General features: G+C 49.1%; 2 protein-coding genes across 9 annotated transcripts; both read left to right on the top strand.

Moving 5' to 3' along the window:
* Positions 1-66: 66 nt before the first annotated feature.
* Dhc64C (Dynein heavy chain 64C) lies at positions 67-18,386 on the top strand. 8 transcript variants are annotated; one of them, NM_001274503.1, is made up of 15 exons: positions 67-426; positions 1,593-2,167; positions 2,230-3,064; positions 3,128-3,731; positions 3,785-3,890; positions 4,288-4,326; positions 4,488-4,643; positions 4,712-8,767; positions 9,023-9,049; positions 9,109-10,261; positions 10,318-12,426; positions 13,499-13,697; positions 14,085-14,202; positions 14,264-17,862; positions 17,922-18,386. In NM_001274503.1, exons 1-15 carry the CDS (start codon positions 183-185, stop codon positions 18,085-18,087), a joined length of 13,986 nt encoding a protein of 4,661 aa, NP_001261432.1. In that variant the 5' UTR covers positions 67-182; the 3' UTR covers positions 18,088-18,386. The 8 variants fall into 8 exon arrangements, with proteins under 8 accessions (NP_001261432.1, NP_001261431.1, NP_001261430.1 ...); NM_001274502.1 differs by lacking the exon at positions 13,499-13,697 and adding an exon at positions 12,665-12,860; NM_001274501.1 differs by lacking the exon at positions 4,288-4,326.
* Positions 18,348-19,701, top strand: CG18808 (uncharacterized protein). The gene has a single exon (NM_144411.2). The coding sequence runs from the start codon at positions 18,426-18,428 to the stop codon at positions 19,581-19,583; it is 1,158 nt and encodes a 385-aa protein (NP_652668.1). The 5' UTR covers positions 18,348-18,425; the 3' UTR covers positions 19,584-19,701.
* The last annotated feature ends 122 nt before the right edge of the window (positions 19,702-19,823 follow it).

Raw genomic sequence — 19,823 nt, 5'->3', positions numbered from 1 at the left:
CTGATATCTGCCGCAACTATGGTAGCACTGGCTTTTTTGCTTTCGATTTTCAACTGAGTGGCAGGGCCGTTTACATTTTGCGAAAAAAAAAACTCACGTAATTTTTCACAGGGCGAGGCATTGTGAAAAATTAAATTGTACACCTTTTGAGGAGTATTTAATACCGAAAACCTTTGTGGGACATGGGTGACTCCTTGGAGAACCCCGATACATCGGTGGATCCAATCGTGAACCTGTCCATTGCGAACTATGATGCATTTGCCAATTATCTTCGGAAGGCGGTGACCATTTTGCTGCCGGAGGACGATGTGGTTCCCGCATCGCTGAACGATGCTCTGGACGATCCCGTCAACCAGGACACCATCCGGAAGTTCCTCTCGGATCCCCAGGTGCAGGCGCTTTACGTCCAACGCAATTGCATTAAAGGTAAAATAAGAATTCCTGTCCCGTTGGCAAATCTAGGGTGAAAAAATGGTACCTGCACAAAATGGCGTCTTTTTGGCGAAGATAAGAAAGTTGGCAAGCTTTTCAGGCAATCTTTTTGTTATAAGTTCAAAATATTAGTTCCATATGGTTACATTGAGTCATTTATGGGTTTGCTAGCTGAATACGCAACCAGTTTTTTAAAAATCAATTTGGCAGATGTTTGAATTCCAATAAGAAATATTTTTTGGCTTGGAAGTCGAAGCTGGAATACCTTACCATGTCACTAGCAACTTGTATGAAAAATTTTCAAGCATCACAAATTCATACAGTTTTTAAAATTTAAATTCAATTACAAAAATAGGATTATTTTTTATATTACGATATTGCTAAAAAGTGCATTCAGAATTAATCGTAAAATCAGAAGGATAGCAATAATTCATGTTAGTAAATACCAACTGCATTGTAAAATCAGTGTACTGCATTAGAGGGTATAAAAACGGGTTTCTGCGCATGACGTCAGCACATATGATTCACTTCGATAACTATGAGTCGAAAGTCGCGGCAGGGCGATAAGTGCTAACAGCTGTTTTGCCGCTTGCCGGCTTTGCTTGTTTACAAGCAATTCGCCGGGAAACAGCTGGTACCTGCCAAGCAACCAGTTTGTTTACGGAAACGACCTTGGAGGCTGCGCACACCTTCCGCCGCTTCAATAGCTTTGGGAGCGACATTGACATTGGCCGAAGGCAATGCCATCGGCACATTGACATTGGCAACGGGGCCAACAGCGCGGGAGCAATGACATCGCCAAGGTCCAGCCTTGAGCGCACGAATTTCGAAGGTTTTTCCTTGGACGCTTAATTTCCGTAGGTCAACACCTTGATAATGAAATCATGCCAATGCCGTGCCATTGAGTCCAATGCCAGGTGGGCAGTAGAATGCCACTGAAAGTGGGTGAGGGGTAAATGTGGAGCCAGACATGATAAACGTAATCAACGGGAATTAGTTTTCCTTTGAAAGTTCAATAATGGACGAATAAGTCAACGGATTTATTTCAATTGGCTAATAAAAAAAACCATTTTTTATTACCATATTTATTATACGTTTAATGTATTAACTGGGTGGGCCCATTATGAAATTCGATTGTTAACCAACTTATTCATTTTCAGAGGACGATTCTGAGCAGCCGGCGGAGGGCGAGGACGAGAAGGAGCAGGTAACCTACCAAATCAGCAACGATGTTCACTTCACCAACAGTCGGATGGCATCTTTGGCCTGCATCAAGCGCGGCCTGGTCGTGGAGGCGGACAAGTCGATCCATTCGCAGCTGCGGCTGATCAACTTCTCGGACGGATCTCCCTACGAGACGCTGCACGCTTTCATCAGCAAGTCCCTGGCGCCTTACTTCAAGTCGTACGTCAAGGAGTCGGGTCGTGCTGATCGCGATGGTGACAAAATGGCTCCCTCCGTGGAGAAGAAGCTGGCCGAGCTGGAGATGGGACTGCTGCATCTGCAGCAAAACATCGACATACCGGAGATCACGCTGACGGCTCACCAGACCGTCAACAATGTGATCCGGAAGTGCGCGGAGGAGAACCGCAAGGCCAAGGTGGCCGATTTTGGCGACAAGGTGGAGGATTCTTCTTTCCTGAATCTGCTGCAGAATGGTGTTAACCGCTGGATCGCTGAGATCAAGAAGGTGACCAAGCTGAACCGCGATCCAGGCTCGGGAACTGCACTGCAGGTGAGAAAAAATAAGCTATTGACATACAAGAAGAAATATCCAACATTGAAATAATTTTTCAGGAAATTTCCTTCTGGCTCAATCTGGAGCGGGCCTTGTATCGCATTCAGGAAAAGCGCGAGTCGCCAGAGGTGGCTTTAACTTTGGATATCCTGAAGCATGGAAAACGTTTCCATGCCACCGTGTCCTTTGATACAGATACCGGACTAAAACAGGCTCTAGCTACAGTAGCCGACTACAATCCTCTGATGAAGGATTTCCCTATTAATGATTTACTTTCCGCTACCGAGCTGGAGAAGATCCGACCTGCTGTGCAGCAGATCTTCGCTCATCTACGCAAGGTGCGCAACACCAAGTACCCAATCCAGCGGTGCCTCAAGCTTATCGAGGCCATATCGCGGGATCTGTCGCAGCAACTGCTTAAGGTGCTGGGCACCCGACGCCTAATGCACATTCCTTTCGATGAATTCGAGCGCGTCATGAACCAGTGCTTCGAGATTTTCAGCTGCTGGGATGATGAGTACGACAAGTTGCAGGGATTGCTCCGAGACATTGTGAAGAAGAAGCGCGACGAGCATCTTAAGATGGTGTGGCGTGTTTCTCCGGCCCATAAGAAGCTGCAAACTCGCATGGAGCACATGCGCAAGTTCCGACGCCAGCACGAACAGCTGCGCACCGTCATTCTGCGTGTGCTGCGGCCCACCAAGCCGGCTGTTGGCGATGACGGCAACGTCGTGGAAACCAAGCAGCCCTACAGTCTGGACGCTGCCGATGCTAACGCTATCGAGGAGGTCAACCTAGCCTACGAGAACGTCAAGGAAGTGGACTGTCTGGATATCACCAAGGAGGGATCCGAGGCCTGGGAGGCCGCCGTCAAGCGCTATGAGGAGAAGATTGGTAATTATTGGAATTAATAGTTGGCTTATTATTTGTATACTAATGAAACTATTATACCTACAGATCGCGTGGAGACTCGCATAACTGCTCATCTACGTGATCAGCTGGGAACAGCCAAGAACGCCAACGAGATGTTCCGCATTTTCTCGCGTTTCAATGCGCTCTTCGTGCGTCCGCACATCCGTGGCGCTATCCGGGAGTACCAGACGCAGCTGATTCAGCGCGTCAAGGATGATATCGAGGCCTTGCATGAGAAGTTTAAGGTTCAGTATCCGCAGAGCAAGAGCTGCCGTTTGTCTTCGGTGCGAGATCTGCCGCCGGTTGCCGGCTCCATCATTTGGGCCCGTCAGATTGACAACCAACTGACGATGTACTTGAAGCGCGTCGAGGATGTGTTGGGCAAGGGCTGGGAGACCCATATCGAGGGCCAGAAGCTGAAGGCGGACGGTGATAGCTTCAGAGCCAAGCTTTCCATTTCGGATGTGTTCCATGAGTGGGCCCGCAAGGTGCAGGAGCGCAACTTTGGCAGCACTGGCCGTATCTTTACCATCGAGTCAACGCGTTCCCGCATTGGACGTGGCAATGTTCTGCGTTTGCGTGTCAACTTTTTACCGGAGATCATCACCTTGGCCAAGGAAGTGCGCAACATCAAGAATCTGGGCTTTAGGTATGAGTTATGCTGGTTTATGGTAAATTATTTCTAAACTAAATCTTTTATAGAGTTCCACTGACCATTGTGAACAAGGCGCATCAGGCGAACCAGATTTATCCTTATGCTATATCATTGATTGAGAGTGTCCGCACCTATGAGCGTACATTGGAAAAGGTAAGATTCGGTTACTGAAGGCTGTGCAGAGACGAGTTATAAGGGATTACTTGGCTAGCTTTTTTAAACAGCACATTTATTAAAATGTATCTGTGCTAGAATGTAATCCCTGATAATTTATCCAATAGCAGCCTTACATTTCTTGGTACACCTTTGTCCAGCTCTTACACTTTACAAAATCACACTTGCCACTTCACACCTCAAAAGATGTTACCATGGTGGAGCACTTGCTCTGTCCATTTGCATTGCTTTGTTCCTGGCGTGCAGCTTGAATTTTGCTATCTACCACACTTAAAACACTTTACACGCCCATAAGTGATGATCACCTTAGTCTTAGACACGAAATCCGCTCTTGAACTAAACCAACCGAACAACCAACAACCTTTCTTTCATGCAGCTTAATAATAGGAGTCTAGCACAAAATTCTGTATTCAAGGTAGTGTCGTTTGTCCCCTCAAAGTTTGATTATTCTGTAATCCGTATCTGCAACCACTATTTAAGTTTTTAGTTTAGTTTGTTCAACTCCCGCATGCAAAAAAGTATCTGGCTTTTGTCGTTTTGTAAACTTAAATTAATTCATGGTTGAATTTAATATAGATCGAAGATCGTGCTAGCATTGTGCCCCTTGTGGCTGGACTGCGGAAAGATGTACTTAACCTGGTCTCCGAGGGCATCGGCCTCATCTGGGAGTCATATAAGCTCGATCCGTACGTGATCCGCCTGTCGGAGTGTGTCACCCAGTTCCAGGAGAAGGTGAGCCTATATAAACTTACTGGAAATATGTACAGATAACTGAAAGATTTCCTATGTAATTGTCACAGGTCGACGATTTGCTGGTTGTTGAAGAGCAACTTGATGTGGATGTGCGCTCGCTGGAAACCTGTCCCTACAGTGCAGCCACCTTCGTTGAGATTCTCTCGAAGATTCAGCATGCCGTTGACGATCTCTCGCTGCGTCAGTACTCCAACTTGAGTGTCTGGGTTACTCGACTCGATGAAGAGGTGGAGAAGAAGCTGGCCCTCCGTCTGCAGGCGGGTATTCAGGCCTGGACGGAGGCTCTCACCGGCAATAAGAAGGAGGTTGACACCTCTATGGACACTGATGCGCCCGCTCAGCCCACTCACAAGCTGGGAGGAGACCCGCAGATTCAGAACGCTGTGCATGAGATTCGTATCACCAACCAGCAGATGTATCTGTACCCATCCATTGAGGAAGCCCGTTTCCAGATCATGCAGCAGTTTTTCGCCTGGCAGGCGATCGTCACCTCCCAAGTGCGTCTGCAAAGCACCCGCTACCAGGTGGGATTGGAAAAGCATGTTTCTCAGACGTACCGCAATCTGTTGACCAAGCTGCCCGAGGGAAAGATCTTGGAGAATGCCTATGGAGCTATCGAGCAAAAGGTGAGCGAGGTGCGCAACTACGTGGATGAGTGGCTGCGCTATCAGAGCTTGTGGGATCTCCAGGCTGATATGTTGTATGGACGCTTGGGTGAGGATGTGAACTTGTGGATCAAGTGCTTGAATGACATCAAGCAATCGCGCACCACCTTTGATACGTCTGATACTCGCAGAGCCTATGGTCCCATTATTATTGATTACGCCAAGGTGCAGGCTAAGGTCACTTTGAAATACGATTCCTGGCACAAGGAGGCACTGGGTAAGTTTGGCACGCTGCTGGGAACCGAGATGACAAGCTTCCACAGCAAGGTGTCCAAGTCGCGTACCGATCTGGAGATGCAGAGCATCGAGGCCGCCAGTACATCGGATGCCGTGAGCTTCATTACCTACGTCCAATCACTGAAGAAGGACATGATTGCTTGGGACAAGCAGGTGGAGGTGTTCAGGGAGGCTCAGCGCATTCTAGAGCGCCAGCGTTTCCAGTTCCCCAACACTTGGCTGCATGTGGACAACATTGAAGGCGAGTGGTCTGCCTTTAACGAGATTATCAAGCGCAAGGACACGGCCATACAGACACAGGTTGCCAGTTTGCAGGCCAAGATTGTGGCCGAGGATAAGGCTGTGGAGACACGCACGGTGGACTTCCTTAACGATTGGGAGAAGACCAAGCCAACAGGCGGCAAGATTCGACCAGACGATGCCCTACAACAGCTGCAGATCTTTGAGAGCAAGTACTCGCGTTTGAAGGAGGAGCGGGACAACGTGGTCAAGGCCAAGGAGGCACTGGAGCTGCAAGAATCAGCCGTTCCGAACAACAGTGCTGAGCGTATGAACGTGGCTCTCGAGGAGCTACAAGATCTGCGCGGCGTCTGGAGCGAGTTATCCAAGGTTTGGACACAGATTGATGAGACACGCGAGAAACCCTGGCTTTCAGTGCAGCCGCGTAAGTTGCGTCAGCAACTGGAGGCCATGATGGCTCAACTCAAGGAGCTGCCAGCTCGTCTTCGTATGTATGAATCGTATGAGTACGTGAAGAAGTTGATCCAGAGCTACATCAAGGTGAACATGCTGATTGTGGAGCTAAAGTCGGATGCTCTAAAGGAGCGCCATTGGAAGCAATTGACCAAGCAGCTGCGCGTTAATTGGGTATTATCCGATTTGTCCCTCGGCCAGGTGTGGGATGTGAATCTACAGAAAAACGAGGGTATCGTCAAGGATATTATCCTAGTGGCCCAGGGCGAAATGGCCTTGGAGGAGTTCCTCAAGCAGGTGCGTGAGTCCTGGCAGAACTACGAGCTGGACTTGATCAACTACCAAAACAAGTGCCGCATCATCCGCGGTTGGGACGATCTGTTCAACAAGGTGAAGGAGCACATTAACTCTGTGGCCGCCATGAAGCTGTCTCCCTATTACAAGGTCTTTGAGGAGGAGGCTTTGACTTGGGAGGAGAAACTCAACAGAATTAACGCCCTGTTTGATGTATGGATTGATGTGCAAAGACGTTGGGTCTACTTGGAGGGAATCTTCTCGGGCAGCGCTGATATTAAGACGCTCCTTCCGGTGGAGACTTCGCGTTTCCAAAGCATCAGCTCCGAATTCCTTGGGTTGATGAAGAAGGTGACCAAATCGCCCAAGGTTATGGATGTGCTGAACATCCCTGCTGTGCAGCGATCTTTGGAGCGCCTGGCCGATTTGCTTGGAAAGATCCAGAAGGCTCTGGGCGAGTATCTGGAGCGCGAGAGAACCTCATTCCCTCGCTTCTACTTCGTGGGAGATGAAGATCTTTTGGAGATAATTGGCAACAGCAAAAATATTGCACGTCTGCAGAAGCATTTCAAGAAAATGTTTGCTGGTGTAGCTGCCATTCTGTTGAACGAGGAAAACAACGTTATTCTGGGTATTTCATCGCGCGAAGGAGAGGAGGTGCACTTCATGAACCCAGTTTCCACCGTGGAGCATCCCAAGATCAACGAGTGGCTGTCGCTGGTGGAGAAGCAAATGCGATTCACGCTGGCTTCACTTTTGGCCCAGGCTGTGCAGGATATCAAGCAGTTCCGCGATGGAAAGATCGACCCCCAGGCCTACATGGAGTGGTGTGACAAGTACCAAGCCCAGATTGTAGTGCTGGCCGCACAAATCCTGTGGTCCGAGGATGTGGAGTCCGCCCTTCAGCAGGCTTCTGAGAACAACCAATCTAAGCCGATGCAACGCGTTTTGGGTAACGTAGAGAGCACTCTCAACGTCTTGGCTGATTCGGTCTTGCAGGAGCAGCCGCCTCTCCGTCGTCGTAAGCTCGAGCACCTTATAAACGAGTTTGTGCACAAGCGAACGGTGACCCGACGACTCCTTAACAACGGAGTTACCTCGCCCAAGTCCTTCCAATGGCTGTGCGAGATGCGATTCTACTTTGATCCACGTCAAACGGAGGTGCTGCAGCAACTGACCATTCACATGGCTAACGCACGATTCTTCTATGGCTTTGAGTATCTGGGTGTTCAAGATCGATTGGTGCAGACTCCTCTAACGGACCGCTGCTATTTGACAATGACACAGGCTTTGGAATCACGCCTTGGAGGCTCACCGTTTGGACCTGCCGGTACTGGAAAAACAGAATCCGTCAAGGCATTGGGTAACCAACTGGGACGTTTCGTTCTCGTATTCAATTGCGATGAGACCTTCGATTTCCAGGCCATGGGCCGAATCTTTGTCGGTCTGTGCCAGGTGGGCGCATGGGGCTGCTTCGACGAGTTCAATCGACTGGAGGAGCGTATGCTCTCCGCTTGCTCACAGCAAATCCAGACCATTCAGGAGGCGCTGAAGTACGAGATGGACAGCAACAAGGAGAGTATCACTGTGGAATTGGTGGGCAAACAAGTGCGCGTCTCACCAGACATGGCTATCTTTATTACCATGAATCCTGGCTATGCCGGCCGTTCCAATCTACCGGATAACTTGAAGAAACTCTTTAGGTCGCTGGCCATGACCACGCCAGATCGTCAGCTTATTGCTGAGGTGATGTTGTTCTCGCAAGGATTCCGCTCCGCCGAGAAACTGGCCTGCAAAATCGTGCCCTTCTTCAAGCTATGTGACGAGCAACTGTCCAACCAGAGCCACTACGACTTTGGTCTGCGTGCTTTGAAATCCGTGTTGATCTCCGCTGGAAACGTAAAGCGAGATCGCATCATGAAGATCAAGGAACAGATGAAACAACGCGGCGACGAAAACATCGACGAGGCTTCAGTGGCGGAGAACCTGCCCGAGCAGGAGATCCTAATCCAGTCGGTGTGCGAAACCATGGTGCCCAAGCTGGTGGCCGAGGACATCCCACTGCTCTTCTCGCTTCTGAGTGATGTTTTCCCCAATGTGGGATACACTCGGGCAGAGATGAAGGGTCTGAAGGAAGAGATCCGGAAGGTGTGCCAGGAGGACTACCTGGTCTGCGGCGAGGGTGACGAGCAGGGTGCTGCCTGGATGGAGAAGGTAAGAGCGTTTTATGATTGGATCGATTTATTTGATGAGGAACCCAAGGGATTGAAAGTAATCATTAACTTGCTTAGCAACATCACTTTCACTGTTAAAATCTAATTAACTAACTTAAATTCTATATTCACTAAATTGATTACTTTCCACCTTTCTGGTTTCCTTTCATTCGAAATCGATGCACCCAATTGGGTATGGATTTTCTTATAATCCACTTCATAACCATTCGCTTTAAACATGCTTACTAACCTTCAGGGACTCGGCTCCACATGGGTGGACAAAGTAACTAATTCGAGGGGGGGTGATCCATATGTGTGCTGACAATCTTGTTCCTTTCCCAGGTGCTGCAACTGTACCAGATCTCCAACCTAAACCATGGTCTTATGATGGTCGGTCCATCCGGATCCGGCAAGTCCACCGCTTGGAAGACTCTTCTTAAGGCACTGGAACGCTTCGAGGGCGTTGAGGGCGTGGCTCATGTTATCGATCCCAAGGCCATTTCCAAGGAGGCCCTTTATGGTGTCCTGGACCCGAATACCCGCGAATGGACCGATGGTTTGTTCACCCACATTCTGCGCAAGATAATCGACAATGTGCGCGGTGAGATCAACAAGCGACAATGGATCATCTTCGACGGTGATGTTGATCCCGAGTGGGTAGAGAACTTGAACTCTGTGCTGGATGACAACAAACTCTTGACTCTGCCTAATGGAGAGCGTCTTTCTCTGCCTCCCAACGTGCGGGTGATGTTCGAGGTGCAGGACTTGAAGTTCGCCACTTTGGCTACAGTTTCCCGTTGCGGCATGGTCTGGTTCTCTGAGGATGTACTCTCGACCGAGATGATATTCGAGAACTATCTGTCCCGTTTGCGTAGCATTCCTTTGGAGGATGGAGACGAAGATTTCGTGGGCGTCATTAAGCCGGCAAAGGACAAGGAGGAGGAGGTGTCACCATCCCTCCAGGTGCAGCGGGATATTGCTTTGCTTCTGCTCCCATTCTTCTCAGCCGATGGCATTGTGGTCCGCACCTTGGAGTACGCTATGGACCAGGAGCACATCATGGACTTCACACGTTTGCGTGCCCTAAGCTCACTCTTCTCCATGCTCAACCAGGCCGCTAGAAATGTTCTTACTTTCAATGCTCAGCATCCAGATTTCCCCTGTTCCGCTGATCAGTTGGAGCACTACATTCCCAAGGCGTTGGTATACTCTGTTCTCTGGTCATTTGCCGGCGATGCAAAGTTGAAGGTGCGCATTGATTTGGGAGACTTCGTGCGCAGTGTGACTACCGTTCCACTGCCGGGAGCAGCCGGTGCTCCAATTATCGACTACGAGGTCAACATGAGTGGTGACTGGGTTCCGTGGAGCAACAAGGTACCAGTCATCGAGGTGGAAACGCACAAGGTAGCGTCTCCGGACATTGTTGTGCCCACATTGGACACCGTTCGTCACGAGTCGCTGCTGTATACATGGCTGGCTGAGCACAAACCATTGGGTAAGTTAACTGTAGTTATAAGTGAGTGGTAGGCAGTAATTTAATTTTTTTTTTAGTGCTCTGCGGCCCACCTGGCTCTGGTAAGACTATGACCCTGTTCTCGGCCCTCCGTGCTCTGCCCGATATGGAAGTGGTAGGCCTGAATTTCTCATCGGCTACCACGCCGGAGTTGCTGCTTAAGACGTTTGATCACTACTGCGAGTACCGCAAGACACCAAACGGAGTTGTGCTTTCCCCAGTGCAGATTGGAAAGTGGTTGGTGCTGTTCTGCGATGAAATCAATTTGCCAGACATGGACAGCTATGGCACGCAGCGTGTAATCTCGTTCCTGCGTCAACTGGTGGAACACAAGGGCTTCTATAGGGCCAGCGATCAGGCTTGGGTTTCCCTGGAACGCATTCAGTTTGTGGGTGCTTGTAATCCACCCACTGATCCCGGCCGTAAGCCGCTTTCGCATCGGTTCTTGAGACATGTGCCTATTATCTACGTGGATTATCCTGGAGAGACATCTCTGAAGCAGATCTACGGCACATTCTCGCGTGCCATGCTAAGATTGATGCCCGCTCTTCGTGGTTATGCAGAGCCTTTGACCAACGCCATGGTTGAGTTCTATCTGGCATCACAGGATCGCTTTACGCAGGATATGCAGCCGCATTATGTCTATTCGCCACGTGAGATGACTCGTTGGGTGCGTGGTATCTGCGAGGCTATCCGCCCGTTGGATTCCCTTCCCGTTGAAGGTTTGGTGCGACTCTGGGCCCATGAAGCTCTGCGCCTGTTCCAGGATCGACTGGTGGACGATTCGGAGCGCCGATGGACAAATGAGAATATCGATTTGGTGGGCCAGAAGCACTTCCCTGGAATCAACCAAGAAGAGGCATTGCAGCGTCCGATCCTTTACAGCAACTGGCTAAGCAAGGATTACATGCCGGTGAATCGCGAGGAGCTGCGTGAATATGTCCATGCCCGACTTAAGGTCTTCTACGAGGAAGAGCTCGATGTGCCACTCGTACTGTTCGACGAAGTTCTTGACCACGTGCTGCGTATTGATCGTATCTTCCGCCAGCCACAAGGTCACTTGCTGCTGATTGGAGTGTCGGGAGCAGGAAAGACTACGCTCTCGCGCTTTGTGGCCTGGATGAATGGCTTGTCCATATTCCAGATCAAGGTGCACAACAAGTACACCAGCGAGGACTTTGACGAGGATTTGCGTTGCGTGCTGCGCCGCTCTGGCTGCAAAGACGAAAAGATTGCTTTCATTTTGGATGAGTCGAACGTTTTGGACTCTGGTTTCCTGGAGCGTATGAATACACTGTTGGCCAACGGAGAGGTGCCTGGATTGTTCGAGGGTGACGAGTACACCACTCTGATGACTCAGTGCAAGGAGGGTGCCCAGCGCGAGGGTCTTATGTTGGACTCCAGTGACGAGCTGTACAAGTGGTTCACCCAGCAGGTGATGCGCAATCTGCACGTGGTCTTCACCATGAATCCTTCCACCGATGGACTCAAGGATCGTGCTGCCACTTCGCCAGCTCTATTCAATCGTTGTGTCTTAAATTGGTTTGGCGACTGGTCGGACTCGGCTCTTTTCCAGGTGGGCAAGGAGTTCACCACTCGTGTGGACTTGGAGAAACCCAACTGGCATGCGCCGGACTTCTTCCCATCCGTTTGTCCACTGGTGCCAGCCAATCCAACACATCGCGATGCGGTCATCAACTCGTGCGTGTATGTCCACCAGACACTCCACCAGGCCAACGCTCGTCTGGCCAAGCGCGGCGGTCGCACCATGGCGGTGACTCCACGTCACTATCTGGACTTTATTCACCACTTTGTCAAGTTGTACAATGAGAAGCGCAGCGATCTTGAAGAACAGCAGCTACATCTGAATGTGGGTCTCAACAAGATCGCCGAAACTGTTGAGCAGGTCGAGGAGATGCAAAAGTCGCTGGCTGTGAAGAAGCAGGAGTTGCAGGCCAAGAACGAGGCTGCCAACGCCAAGCTCAAGCAGATGTTCCAGGATCAGCAGGAGGCCGAGAAGAAGAAGATTCAGTCGCAGGAAATTCAAATACGCTTGGCTGACCAAACCGTCAAGATCGAAGAGAAACGCAAATACGTTATGGCCGATTTGGCCCAGGTGGAACCGGCTGTCATTGATGCGCAAGCAGGTAAGTCCATCGGGCGACAATCAATTGCAGGGCGGGCACTTAAGTTAGTTTATCTAAGAATAAGTTATATCTCTTTTTACCTAACTATGAAAATAGTAGAAAATTAGTGGGGGGTCTGGGCTATCAAAACATTTATATCAATGTAATCTACTTTGATTTATTTGTGTTTAATTTTAAACCCCACCGAACAATCCTTTCTCAACTCACGATCGCAATATCCACATTCCACCTCCGACAGCCGTTAGCTCGATTAAAAAGAAACACCTGGCCGAGGTGCGGTCGATGGCCAATCCACCGGCCGTGGTCAAGCTGGCCCTGGAGTCGGTCTGCGAGCTGCTCAACGAGAGTGCCACCGACTGGAAGGCCATTAGGGGCATCCTCGTTAAAGACAGCTTCATCTCCTCGATCGTTAACTTGGAGACTGACAAGATCACGTACGCAATTCTTTTTCTCTGCCATCACGATATCATACAGCACTTCATCCATCGAATCCTAACCAGCGAACGCGCAATGCGTTGTCTATTGTCTAAAACGCATTCGATGGGTCTGTCGATCCTTATCATTTGAATATAATCTCCATTCGAACCACCCATAACTACAATATATACTCTATATATACATATACAAGCATACAAGCAAACACCAAAGCATACGCAGTGCACTGGCCAACTTACCATAACCCCTAACTACTTTATGATATCCTATATACTTGGATAAACTACGATATAATATGATGTGTATTGTACTAAAGTGGATTTTAGCTTAGGATTAGTTACATTCGGTTCGCCGAATGCTTTGTATTCTTACAGAGATAAATGTACCCAATTAGCATGATGCTGTACTAGGGACCTTATTAAATTAGTACATTAAATCTTTAATGAGGCGCAACCCTGTTCTAAATCCAGGTGTAAGGGATGATGTCGGTCTTTAGTCATTAACTTTAGATGGTAATCTAGCCTAATCTTATAACAATAGATAAGTGCAAACCGTTGTGCTCAAACCGTATATTAATTCTGATCCTTCATGTTAACCCAACAACCGATCAATCAATCAACTAATCGACGATGTGCAGCGGTCAAGTCAATCCGCAAGCAACAGCTCGTTGAGGTGCGAACCATGGCTAATCCGCCATCGGTGGTCAAATTGGCTCTTGAATCGATCTGTCTGCTGCTGGGCGAAAATGCGACCGATTGGAAATCGATTCGTGCCGTGATTATGCGCGAAAATTTCATAAATTCAATTGTATCTAACTTCGGTACAGAGAACATAACGTAAGCATGATTCAAATTATTACCAACACCCATTTGTTCTCGACTTTAATTCCTGTTTTTGTTAATGTTTTTGATGTTATTCTATAGTTTCGAGTGTAGAATTGGTTTTTATTTGAGTTGATTTCGTTACTCCTTTTTGTAGTTTTAGTGTGAATTGTTCAAGCGAGCTGCCTTATGGTTTGTAAATATAAAAACTTTCTAATAACATACCTGAACTTAACTCTAACTTTGGTAATTGGCTCTAACTTATGTTCAATTCAATGGTTTTGGTCAAATTTATCGCTGTTTCATAGTAATCCAACTGCTTTGCTTGCTTAATTCATTCAAATAACATACTGAACTAGAGGTTTGATTGATTACTAATATAATGATTGTATCAAAAAACAGCGATGATGTTCGAGAGAAGATGAAGTCCAAATATCTGAGCAATCCGGACTATAACTTCGAGAAGGTTAATCGCGCCAGTATGGCGTGTGGTCCTATGGTCAAATGGGCCATTGCTCAGGTAAGATTTATATCGAATTGATCGTGAATAGTTCCTAAACTGCTACTTTGCCCAAATCCAGATCGAGTACGCTGATATGTTGAAGCGTGTGGAGCCTCTTCGCGAAGAGCTGCGTTCCCTGGAAGAGCAGGCCGATGTGAATCTGGCCAGTGCCAAGGAAACCAAGGACTTGGTTGAGCAACTGGAGCGCAGTATTGCTGCCTACAAGGAGGAGTATGCCCAGCTTATTTCCCAGGCTCAAGCAATCAAAACGGATCTGGAGAATGTCCAAGCGAAGGTGGATCGCTCCATTGCACTGCTGAAGAGTTTGAACATCGAACGCGAGCGCTGGGAGTCCACTAGCGAGACTTTCAAGTCGCAGATGTCCACCATTATTGGCGACGTGTTGCTTTCCGCTGCCTTTATCGCCTATGGTGGTTACTTCGATCAGCATTACCGTTTGAACTTGTTCACAACCTGGTCACAGCATCTGCAGGCGGCCAGCATTCAGTACCGCGCGGATATCGCCCGCACTGAATATCTTTCCAATCCCGATGAGCGACTCCGCTGGCAAGCAAATGCCCTGCCCACGGATGACTTGTGCACCGAGAACGCCATTATGTTGAAGCGCTTCAACCGCTATCCGCTGATCATTGATCCTTCGGGTCAGGCCACCACTTTCCTGCTCAATGAATATGCAGGTAAGAAGATCACGAAGACCTCGTTCTTGGATGATTCGTTCCGCAAGAATTTGGAGTCCGCACTACGTTTCGGTAATCCATTGCTGGTCCAGGATGTGGAGAACTATGATCCTATTCTTAACCCGGTGTTGAACCGCGAGTTGCGTCGTACTGGTGGACGTGTGTTGATTACCCTGGGCGACCAGGACATCGATTTGTCGCCGTCCTTTGTCATCTTCCTGTCTACTCGCGATCCCACTGTCGAATTCCCGCCCGACATTTGCTCTAGGGTAACATTCGTTAACTTTACGGTCACTCGTAGCTCTCTGCAGTCGCAGTGCCTCAACCAGGTGCTAAAGGCTGAACGTCCGGATATTGACGAGAAGCGCTCAGATTTGTTGAAGCTGCAGGGCGAATTCCGTCTGCGCTTGCGCCAGTTGGAAAAGAGTCTGTTGCAGGCGCTCAACGACGCAAAGGGCAAGATCCTTGACGATGATTCGGTTATCACAACACTGGAGACGCTTAAGAAGGAGGCCTATGATATTAATCAGAAGGTGGACGAAACAGACAAGGTTATAGCCGAAATCGAGACTGTCTCCCAGCAGTATCTCCCACTTTCTGTGGCGTGCAGCAACATCTACTTCACCATGGACAGTCTGAACCAGGTGCACTTCCTCTACCAGTACTCGCTAAAGATGTTCCTCGATATCTTCTCCACGGTGCTGTATAATAACCCCAAGCTGGAAGGAAGAACCGATCACTCGGAGCGTCTGGGCATAGTCACCAGGGACCTCTTCCAGGTGTGCTATGAGCGAGTAGCCCGAGGAATGATCCATATCGATCGCTTGACATTTGCCCTGCTTATGTGCAAGATACACCTTAAGGGCACCTCGGAGTCTAATTTGGATGCCGAGTTCAACTTCTTCCTGCGAAGCCGCGAGGGTCTGCTAGCAAATCCCACGCCCGTAGAAGGACTTTCTGCCGAGCAGATTGAGAGTGTCAACCGGCTGGCCCTTCGTCTTCCCATCTTCCGAAAGCTTCTCGAGAAGGTACGATCCATTCCCGAACTGGGTGCCTGGTTGCAGCAGAGCTCGCCTGAACAGGTTGTACCCCAGCTGTGGGACGAATCCAAGGCTCTCAGTCCTATTGCCAGCTCCGTTCACCAGCTGCTGCTTATCCAGGCCTTCCGACCGGATCGCGTTATCGCCGCCGCTCACAATGTGGTCAACACTGTGCTCGGAGAAGACTTTATGCCCAACGCCGAGCAGGAATTGGACTTCACTTCTGTGGTGGACAAGCAGTTGAACTGCAACACTCCTGCGCTGCTGTGCTCGGTGCCCGGTTTCGATGCATCCGGGCGAGTGGATGACTTGGCAGCGGAGCAAAATAAACAAATTTCCAGCATTGCTATCGGTTCAGCCGAAGGATTCAATCAAGCTGAGCGAGCTATTAACATGGCCTGCAAGACTGGTCGCTGGGTGCTCTTGAAGAACGTCCACTTAGCTCCCCAATGGCTTGTGCAGCTGGAGAAGAAGATGCACTCCCTGCAGCCTCATTCCGGCTTCCGGCTGTTCCTCACGATGGAGATTAATCCAAAGGTGCCGGTTAACCTACTGCGTGCTGGCCGCATCTTTGTGTTCGAGCCACCACCAGGCATCAGAGCTAATCTGCTGCGCACCTTCTCTACGGTACCGGCGGCACGCATGATGAAGACTCCAAGTGAAAGAGCTCGGCTTTACTTCCTGCTGGCCTGGTTCCACGCCATCGTCCAGGAGCGACTCCGATATGTGCCTCTTGGCTGGGCCAAGAAGTACGAGTTTAACGAATCGGATCTGCGCGTGGCTTGCGACACATTGGACACCTGGATCGACACCACGGCCATGGGCCGCACCAATCTGCCACCAGAGAAGGTTCCATGGGATGCCCTGGTCACCCTGCTCTCGCAGTCCATTTACGGAGGAAAGATCGATAACGATTTCGATCAGCGCCTTTTGACTTCCTTCTTGAAGAAGCTCTTCACCGCACGCAGCTTTGAGGCGGACTTTGCCCTGGTGGCTAACGTTGATGGCGCCTCCGGAGGACTCCGTCACATTACCATGCCCGATGGCACCCGTCGCGATCATTTCTTGAAATGGATTGAGAACTTGACTGACCGCCAGACTCCGTCGTGGCTTGGATTACCGAACAATGCGGAGAAGGTGTTGCTTACCACCCGTGGTACTGATTTGGTCAGTAAGCTGCTCAAGATGCAGCAGCTGGAGGACGACGATGAGTTGGCTTACAGCGTGGAGGATCAATCGGAGCAATCTGCAGTGGGTCGCGGCGAGGATGGACGTCCATCATGGATGAAGACACTTCACAACTCAGCTACTGCCTGGTTGGAACTGCTCCCGAAGAATCTGCAAGTGCTCAAGCGTACTGTGGAGAACATCAAGGATCCGTTGTACCGATACTTCGAGCGCGAGGTGACAAGTGGTTCGCGTCTGTTGCAAACAGTGATACTGGACCTGCAGGATGTGGTTCTAATTTGCCAGGGCGAGAAGAAACAAACCAACCACCATCGTTCCATGTTGTCGGAGCTAGTTCGCGGAATAATTCCGAAGGGTTGGAAGCGGTATACAGTTCCTGCAGGATGCACAGTGATCCAATGGATCACGGACTTCAGCAACCGTGTCCAGCAACTGCAGAAGGTGTCGCAACTTGTTTCGCAGGCTGGCGCCAAGGAGCTGCAGGGCTTCCCCGTCTGGCTCGGTGGTTTGCTCAATCCGGAGGCCTACATCACGGCCACCAGGCAGTGTGTTGCCCAGGCGAATAGTTGGTCGCTAGAGGAGCTCGCCCTGGATGTGACAATTACGGATGCTGGGCTAAAGAACGATCAAAAGGATTGTTGCTTCGGGGTCACTGGACTCAAATTACAGGGCGCCCAGTGCAAGAACAATGAATTGCTCCTGGCTTCCACTATCATGATGGATCTACCTGTCACCATTCTCAAGTGGATAAAGTAAGTCCACTCTTATAGTTAACTGCATAATTCTTTACTAATGCTTTACTTTTTAATAGGATTTCCTCGGAGCCACGCATCAGCAAGTTGACATTGCCGGTTTACTTGAACTCCACGCGTACAGAACTACTCTTCACTGTTGACTTGGCCGTTGCGGCTGGGCAGGAATCGCATAGCTTCTACGAAAGAGGCGTGGCAGTTTTGACCTCCACGGCCTTGAACTAAGTGTTAAGCACAAGATATCCATTATATCCCATATTTTAGTCCAAATTATTCCTTCAAAGCCTTTACCTAAGGTATCTAAAAGTTTAATCTAAAGCTATATTCGTACTCTTTTCATTCAAAAAACATTAGAATTTTACAAAATGTAATTTCAAGATTTAAAATGAAATACTTTAAACTTGTAGAGTTTATTTTAAAAATATTTCAATTTCTGTGGATAGCATGATTTTGTGAAAGTAATTTTTAAATCTGTTCCCCATTTCCGATAAAGCTTACTAAATATATATACTCATAGCAACCCCAGCTACACCGTTCTATTGGATGAAAATCAGCTGTACACAATGTTGGCGCTCCTCCGGCCAGCACTGTGGCTGGGAAGCTGCCTTCGTGGCTATCACATGCATGCCGCCTCTACGCAGCAGCGGGGCGACACGTCCTTGGTTCTGGTGGATGAGGCCCGCCGCTTTATCCAGGACTGCCTGCTACGGGTTGGAGTTTCCCCCTCCAAGGTGCGCTGCATCAGCGAGTTCCTGGTTGTGGCGGACTATCGAGGAAACTACGGAAGCGGGCTGAATCGCCTGGATTACTATCTCAGTGATCTGCAGAGCGGGCATGCCAAGGTGGGCGCAGAGCCTTCAATAATCAGTGAAACGGTGTCCACCGCCCATGTAAATGGCAATTCCGCCTTGGGTGTGTTTGTGGGAAACTTTTGTATGGATTTGGCGGTGAAGAAAGCTGAAGACTCTGGCATCGGTTTCGTAGTGGCCCAGCAATCTCACGACATTGGCATGGCCAGCTGGTTTACATTTCGCGCTGCCGGCAAGGGATTAGCCGGAATCGTGATGTCCAATTCGGCTCCAACGATGATGGGTCCCAACTCAAAGTCTGCCAGCATTGGCTCCAACTGCTTTGCCTTCTGCGTAAAGGGTGAGGAGTACCATTTTGTTCTAGACATGGCGACCAGCGTGAAGGATATTGGAGCCGTGGAATGGGCTTGGGCCAACGATGAGTATATACCGCATGGCTGGGCGGCCAACGAGGGTGGCTTATCCACCTGTTTTCCCAGCTTGGCCTTAAGGACACCATTACTATTTCCTGCTGGTGGTCACAAAGGCTATTGCCTGTCAGCCGTGATAGATATTCTATGTGGAGTGCTCTCTGGTGCCCAATATGCCACTCATATAACCATGGACCAGAACCAACCATCGAACTTGGGTCAAGTATTTATTGCTCTCGATCCAGAATTTTTCTTGCCCAACTTTATGGAACGTTTCGATGACTTTTGTGGTCGCATCCAGAATAGCCAGCCGGCGGACGATTCAGAGCCCATCCGGCTACCTGGCGAACTGGAGAGGATGCACATGAACTACGTGGAAGATTTGCGGGCTTTAGCCTATCCGAATAGTCTTTTGACCAAGTACAAAGAAGTGGCGGAAAGGCTGTGCGTAAAACCCATCGAGCTGGCTTTTGATAGGTGTCAGTCCAGGAAGAGCTTTTAGTCTCATACTATAAATACTGTAAATGTAGTTCACAAAAAATATTATAGTTAATAGAAAAATGTTAAGCTTATTAAGTGAAGTATAAATAGCTACTCCTATGCAGGAATGGTATAAGGACAACTTTTGATGCAACTAAAATTTTGACAGACATTCTAAGCAAATTCCCAAACCATTATGTGGCGCCATCTACGAGCACGGCTCAAAAACTACTCTTTGTATTCCAGTTTCGGAAAAAACTTT

The sequence above is a fragment of the Drosophila melanogaster genome, chromosome 3L, assembly GCF_000001215.4.
Source record: "Drosophila melanogaster chromosome 3L".
Lineage (NCBI taxonomy): Eukaryota > Metazoa > Arthropoda > Insecta > Diptera > Drosophilidae > Drosophila > Drosophila melanogaster.
This window is presented reverse-complemented; position numbering and strand designations above follow the sequence as displayed.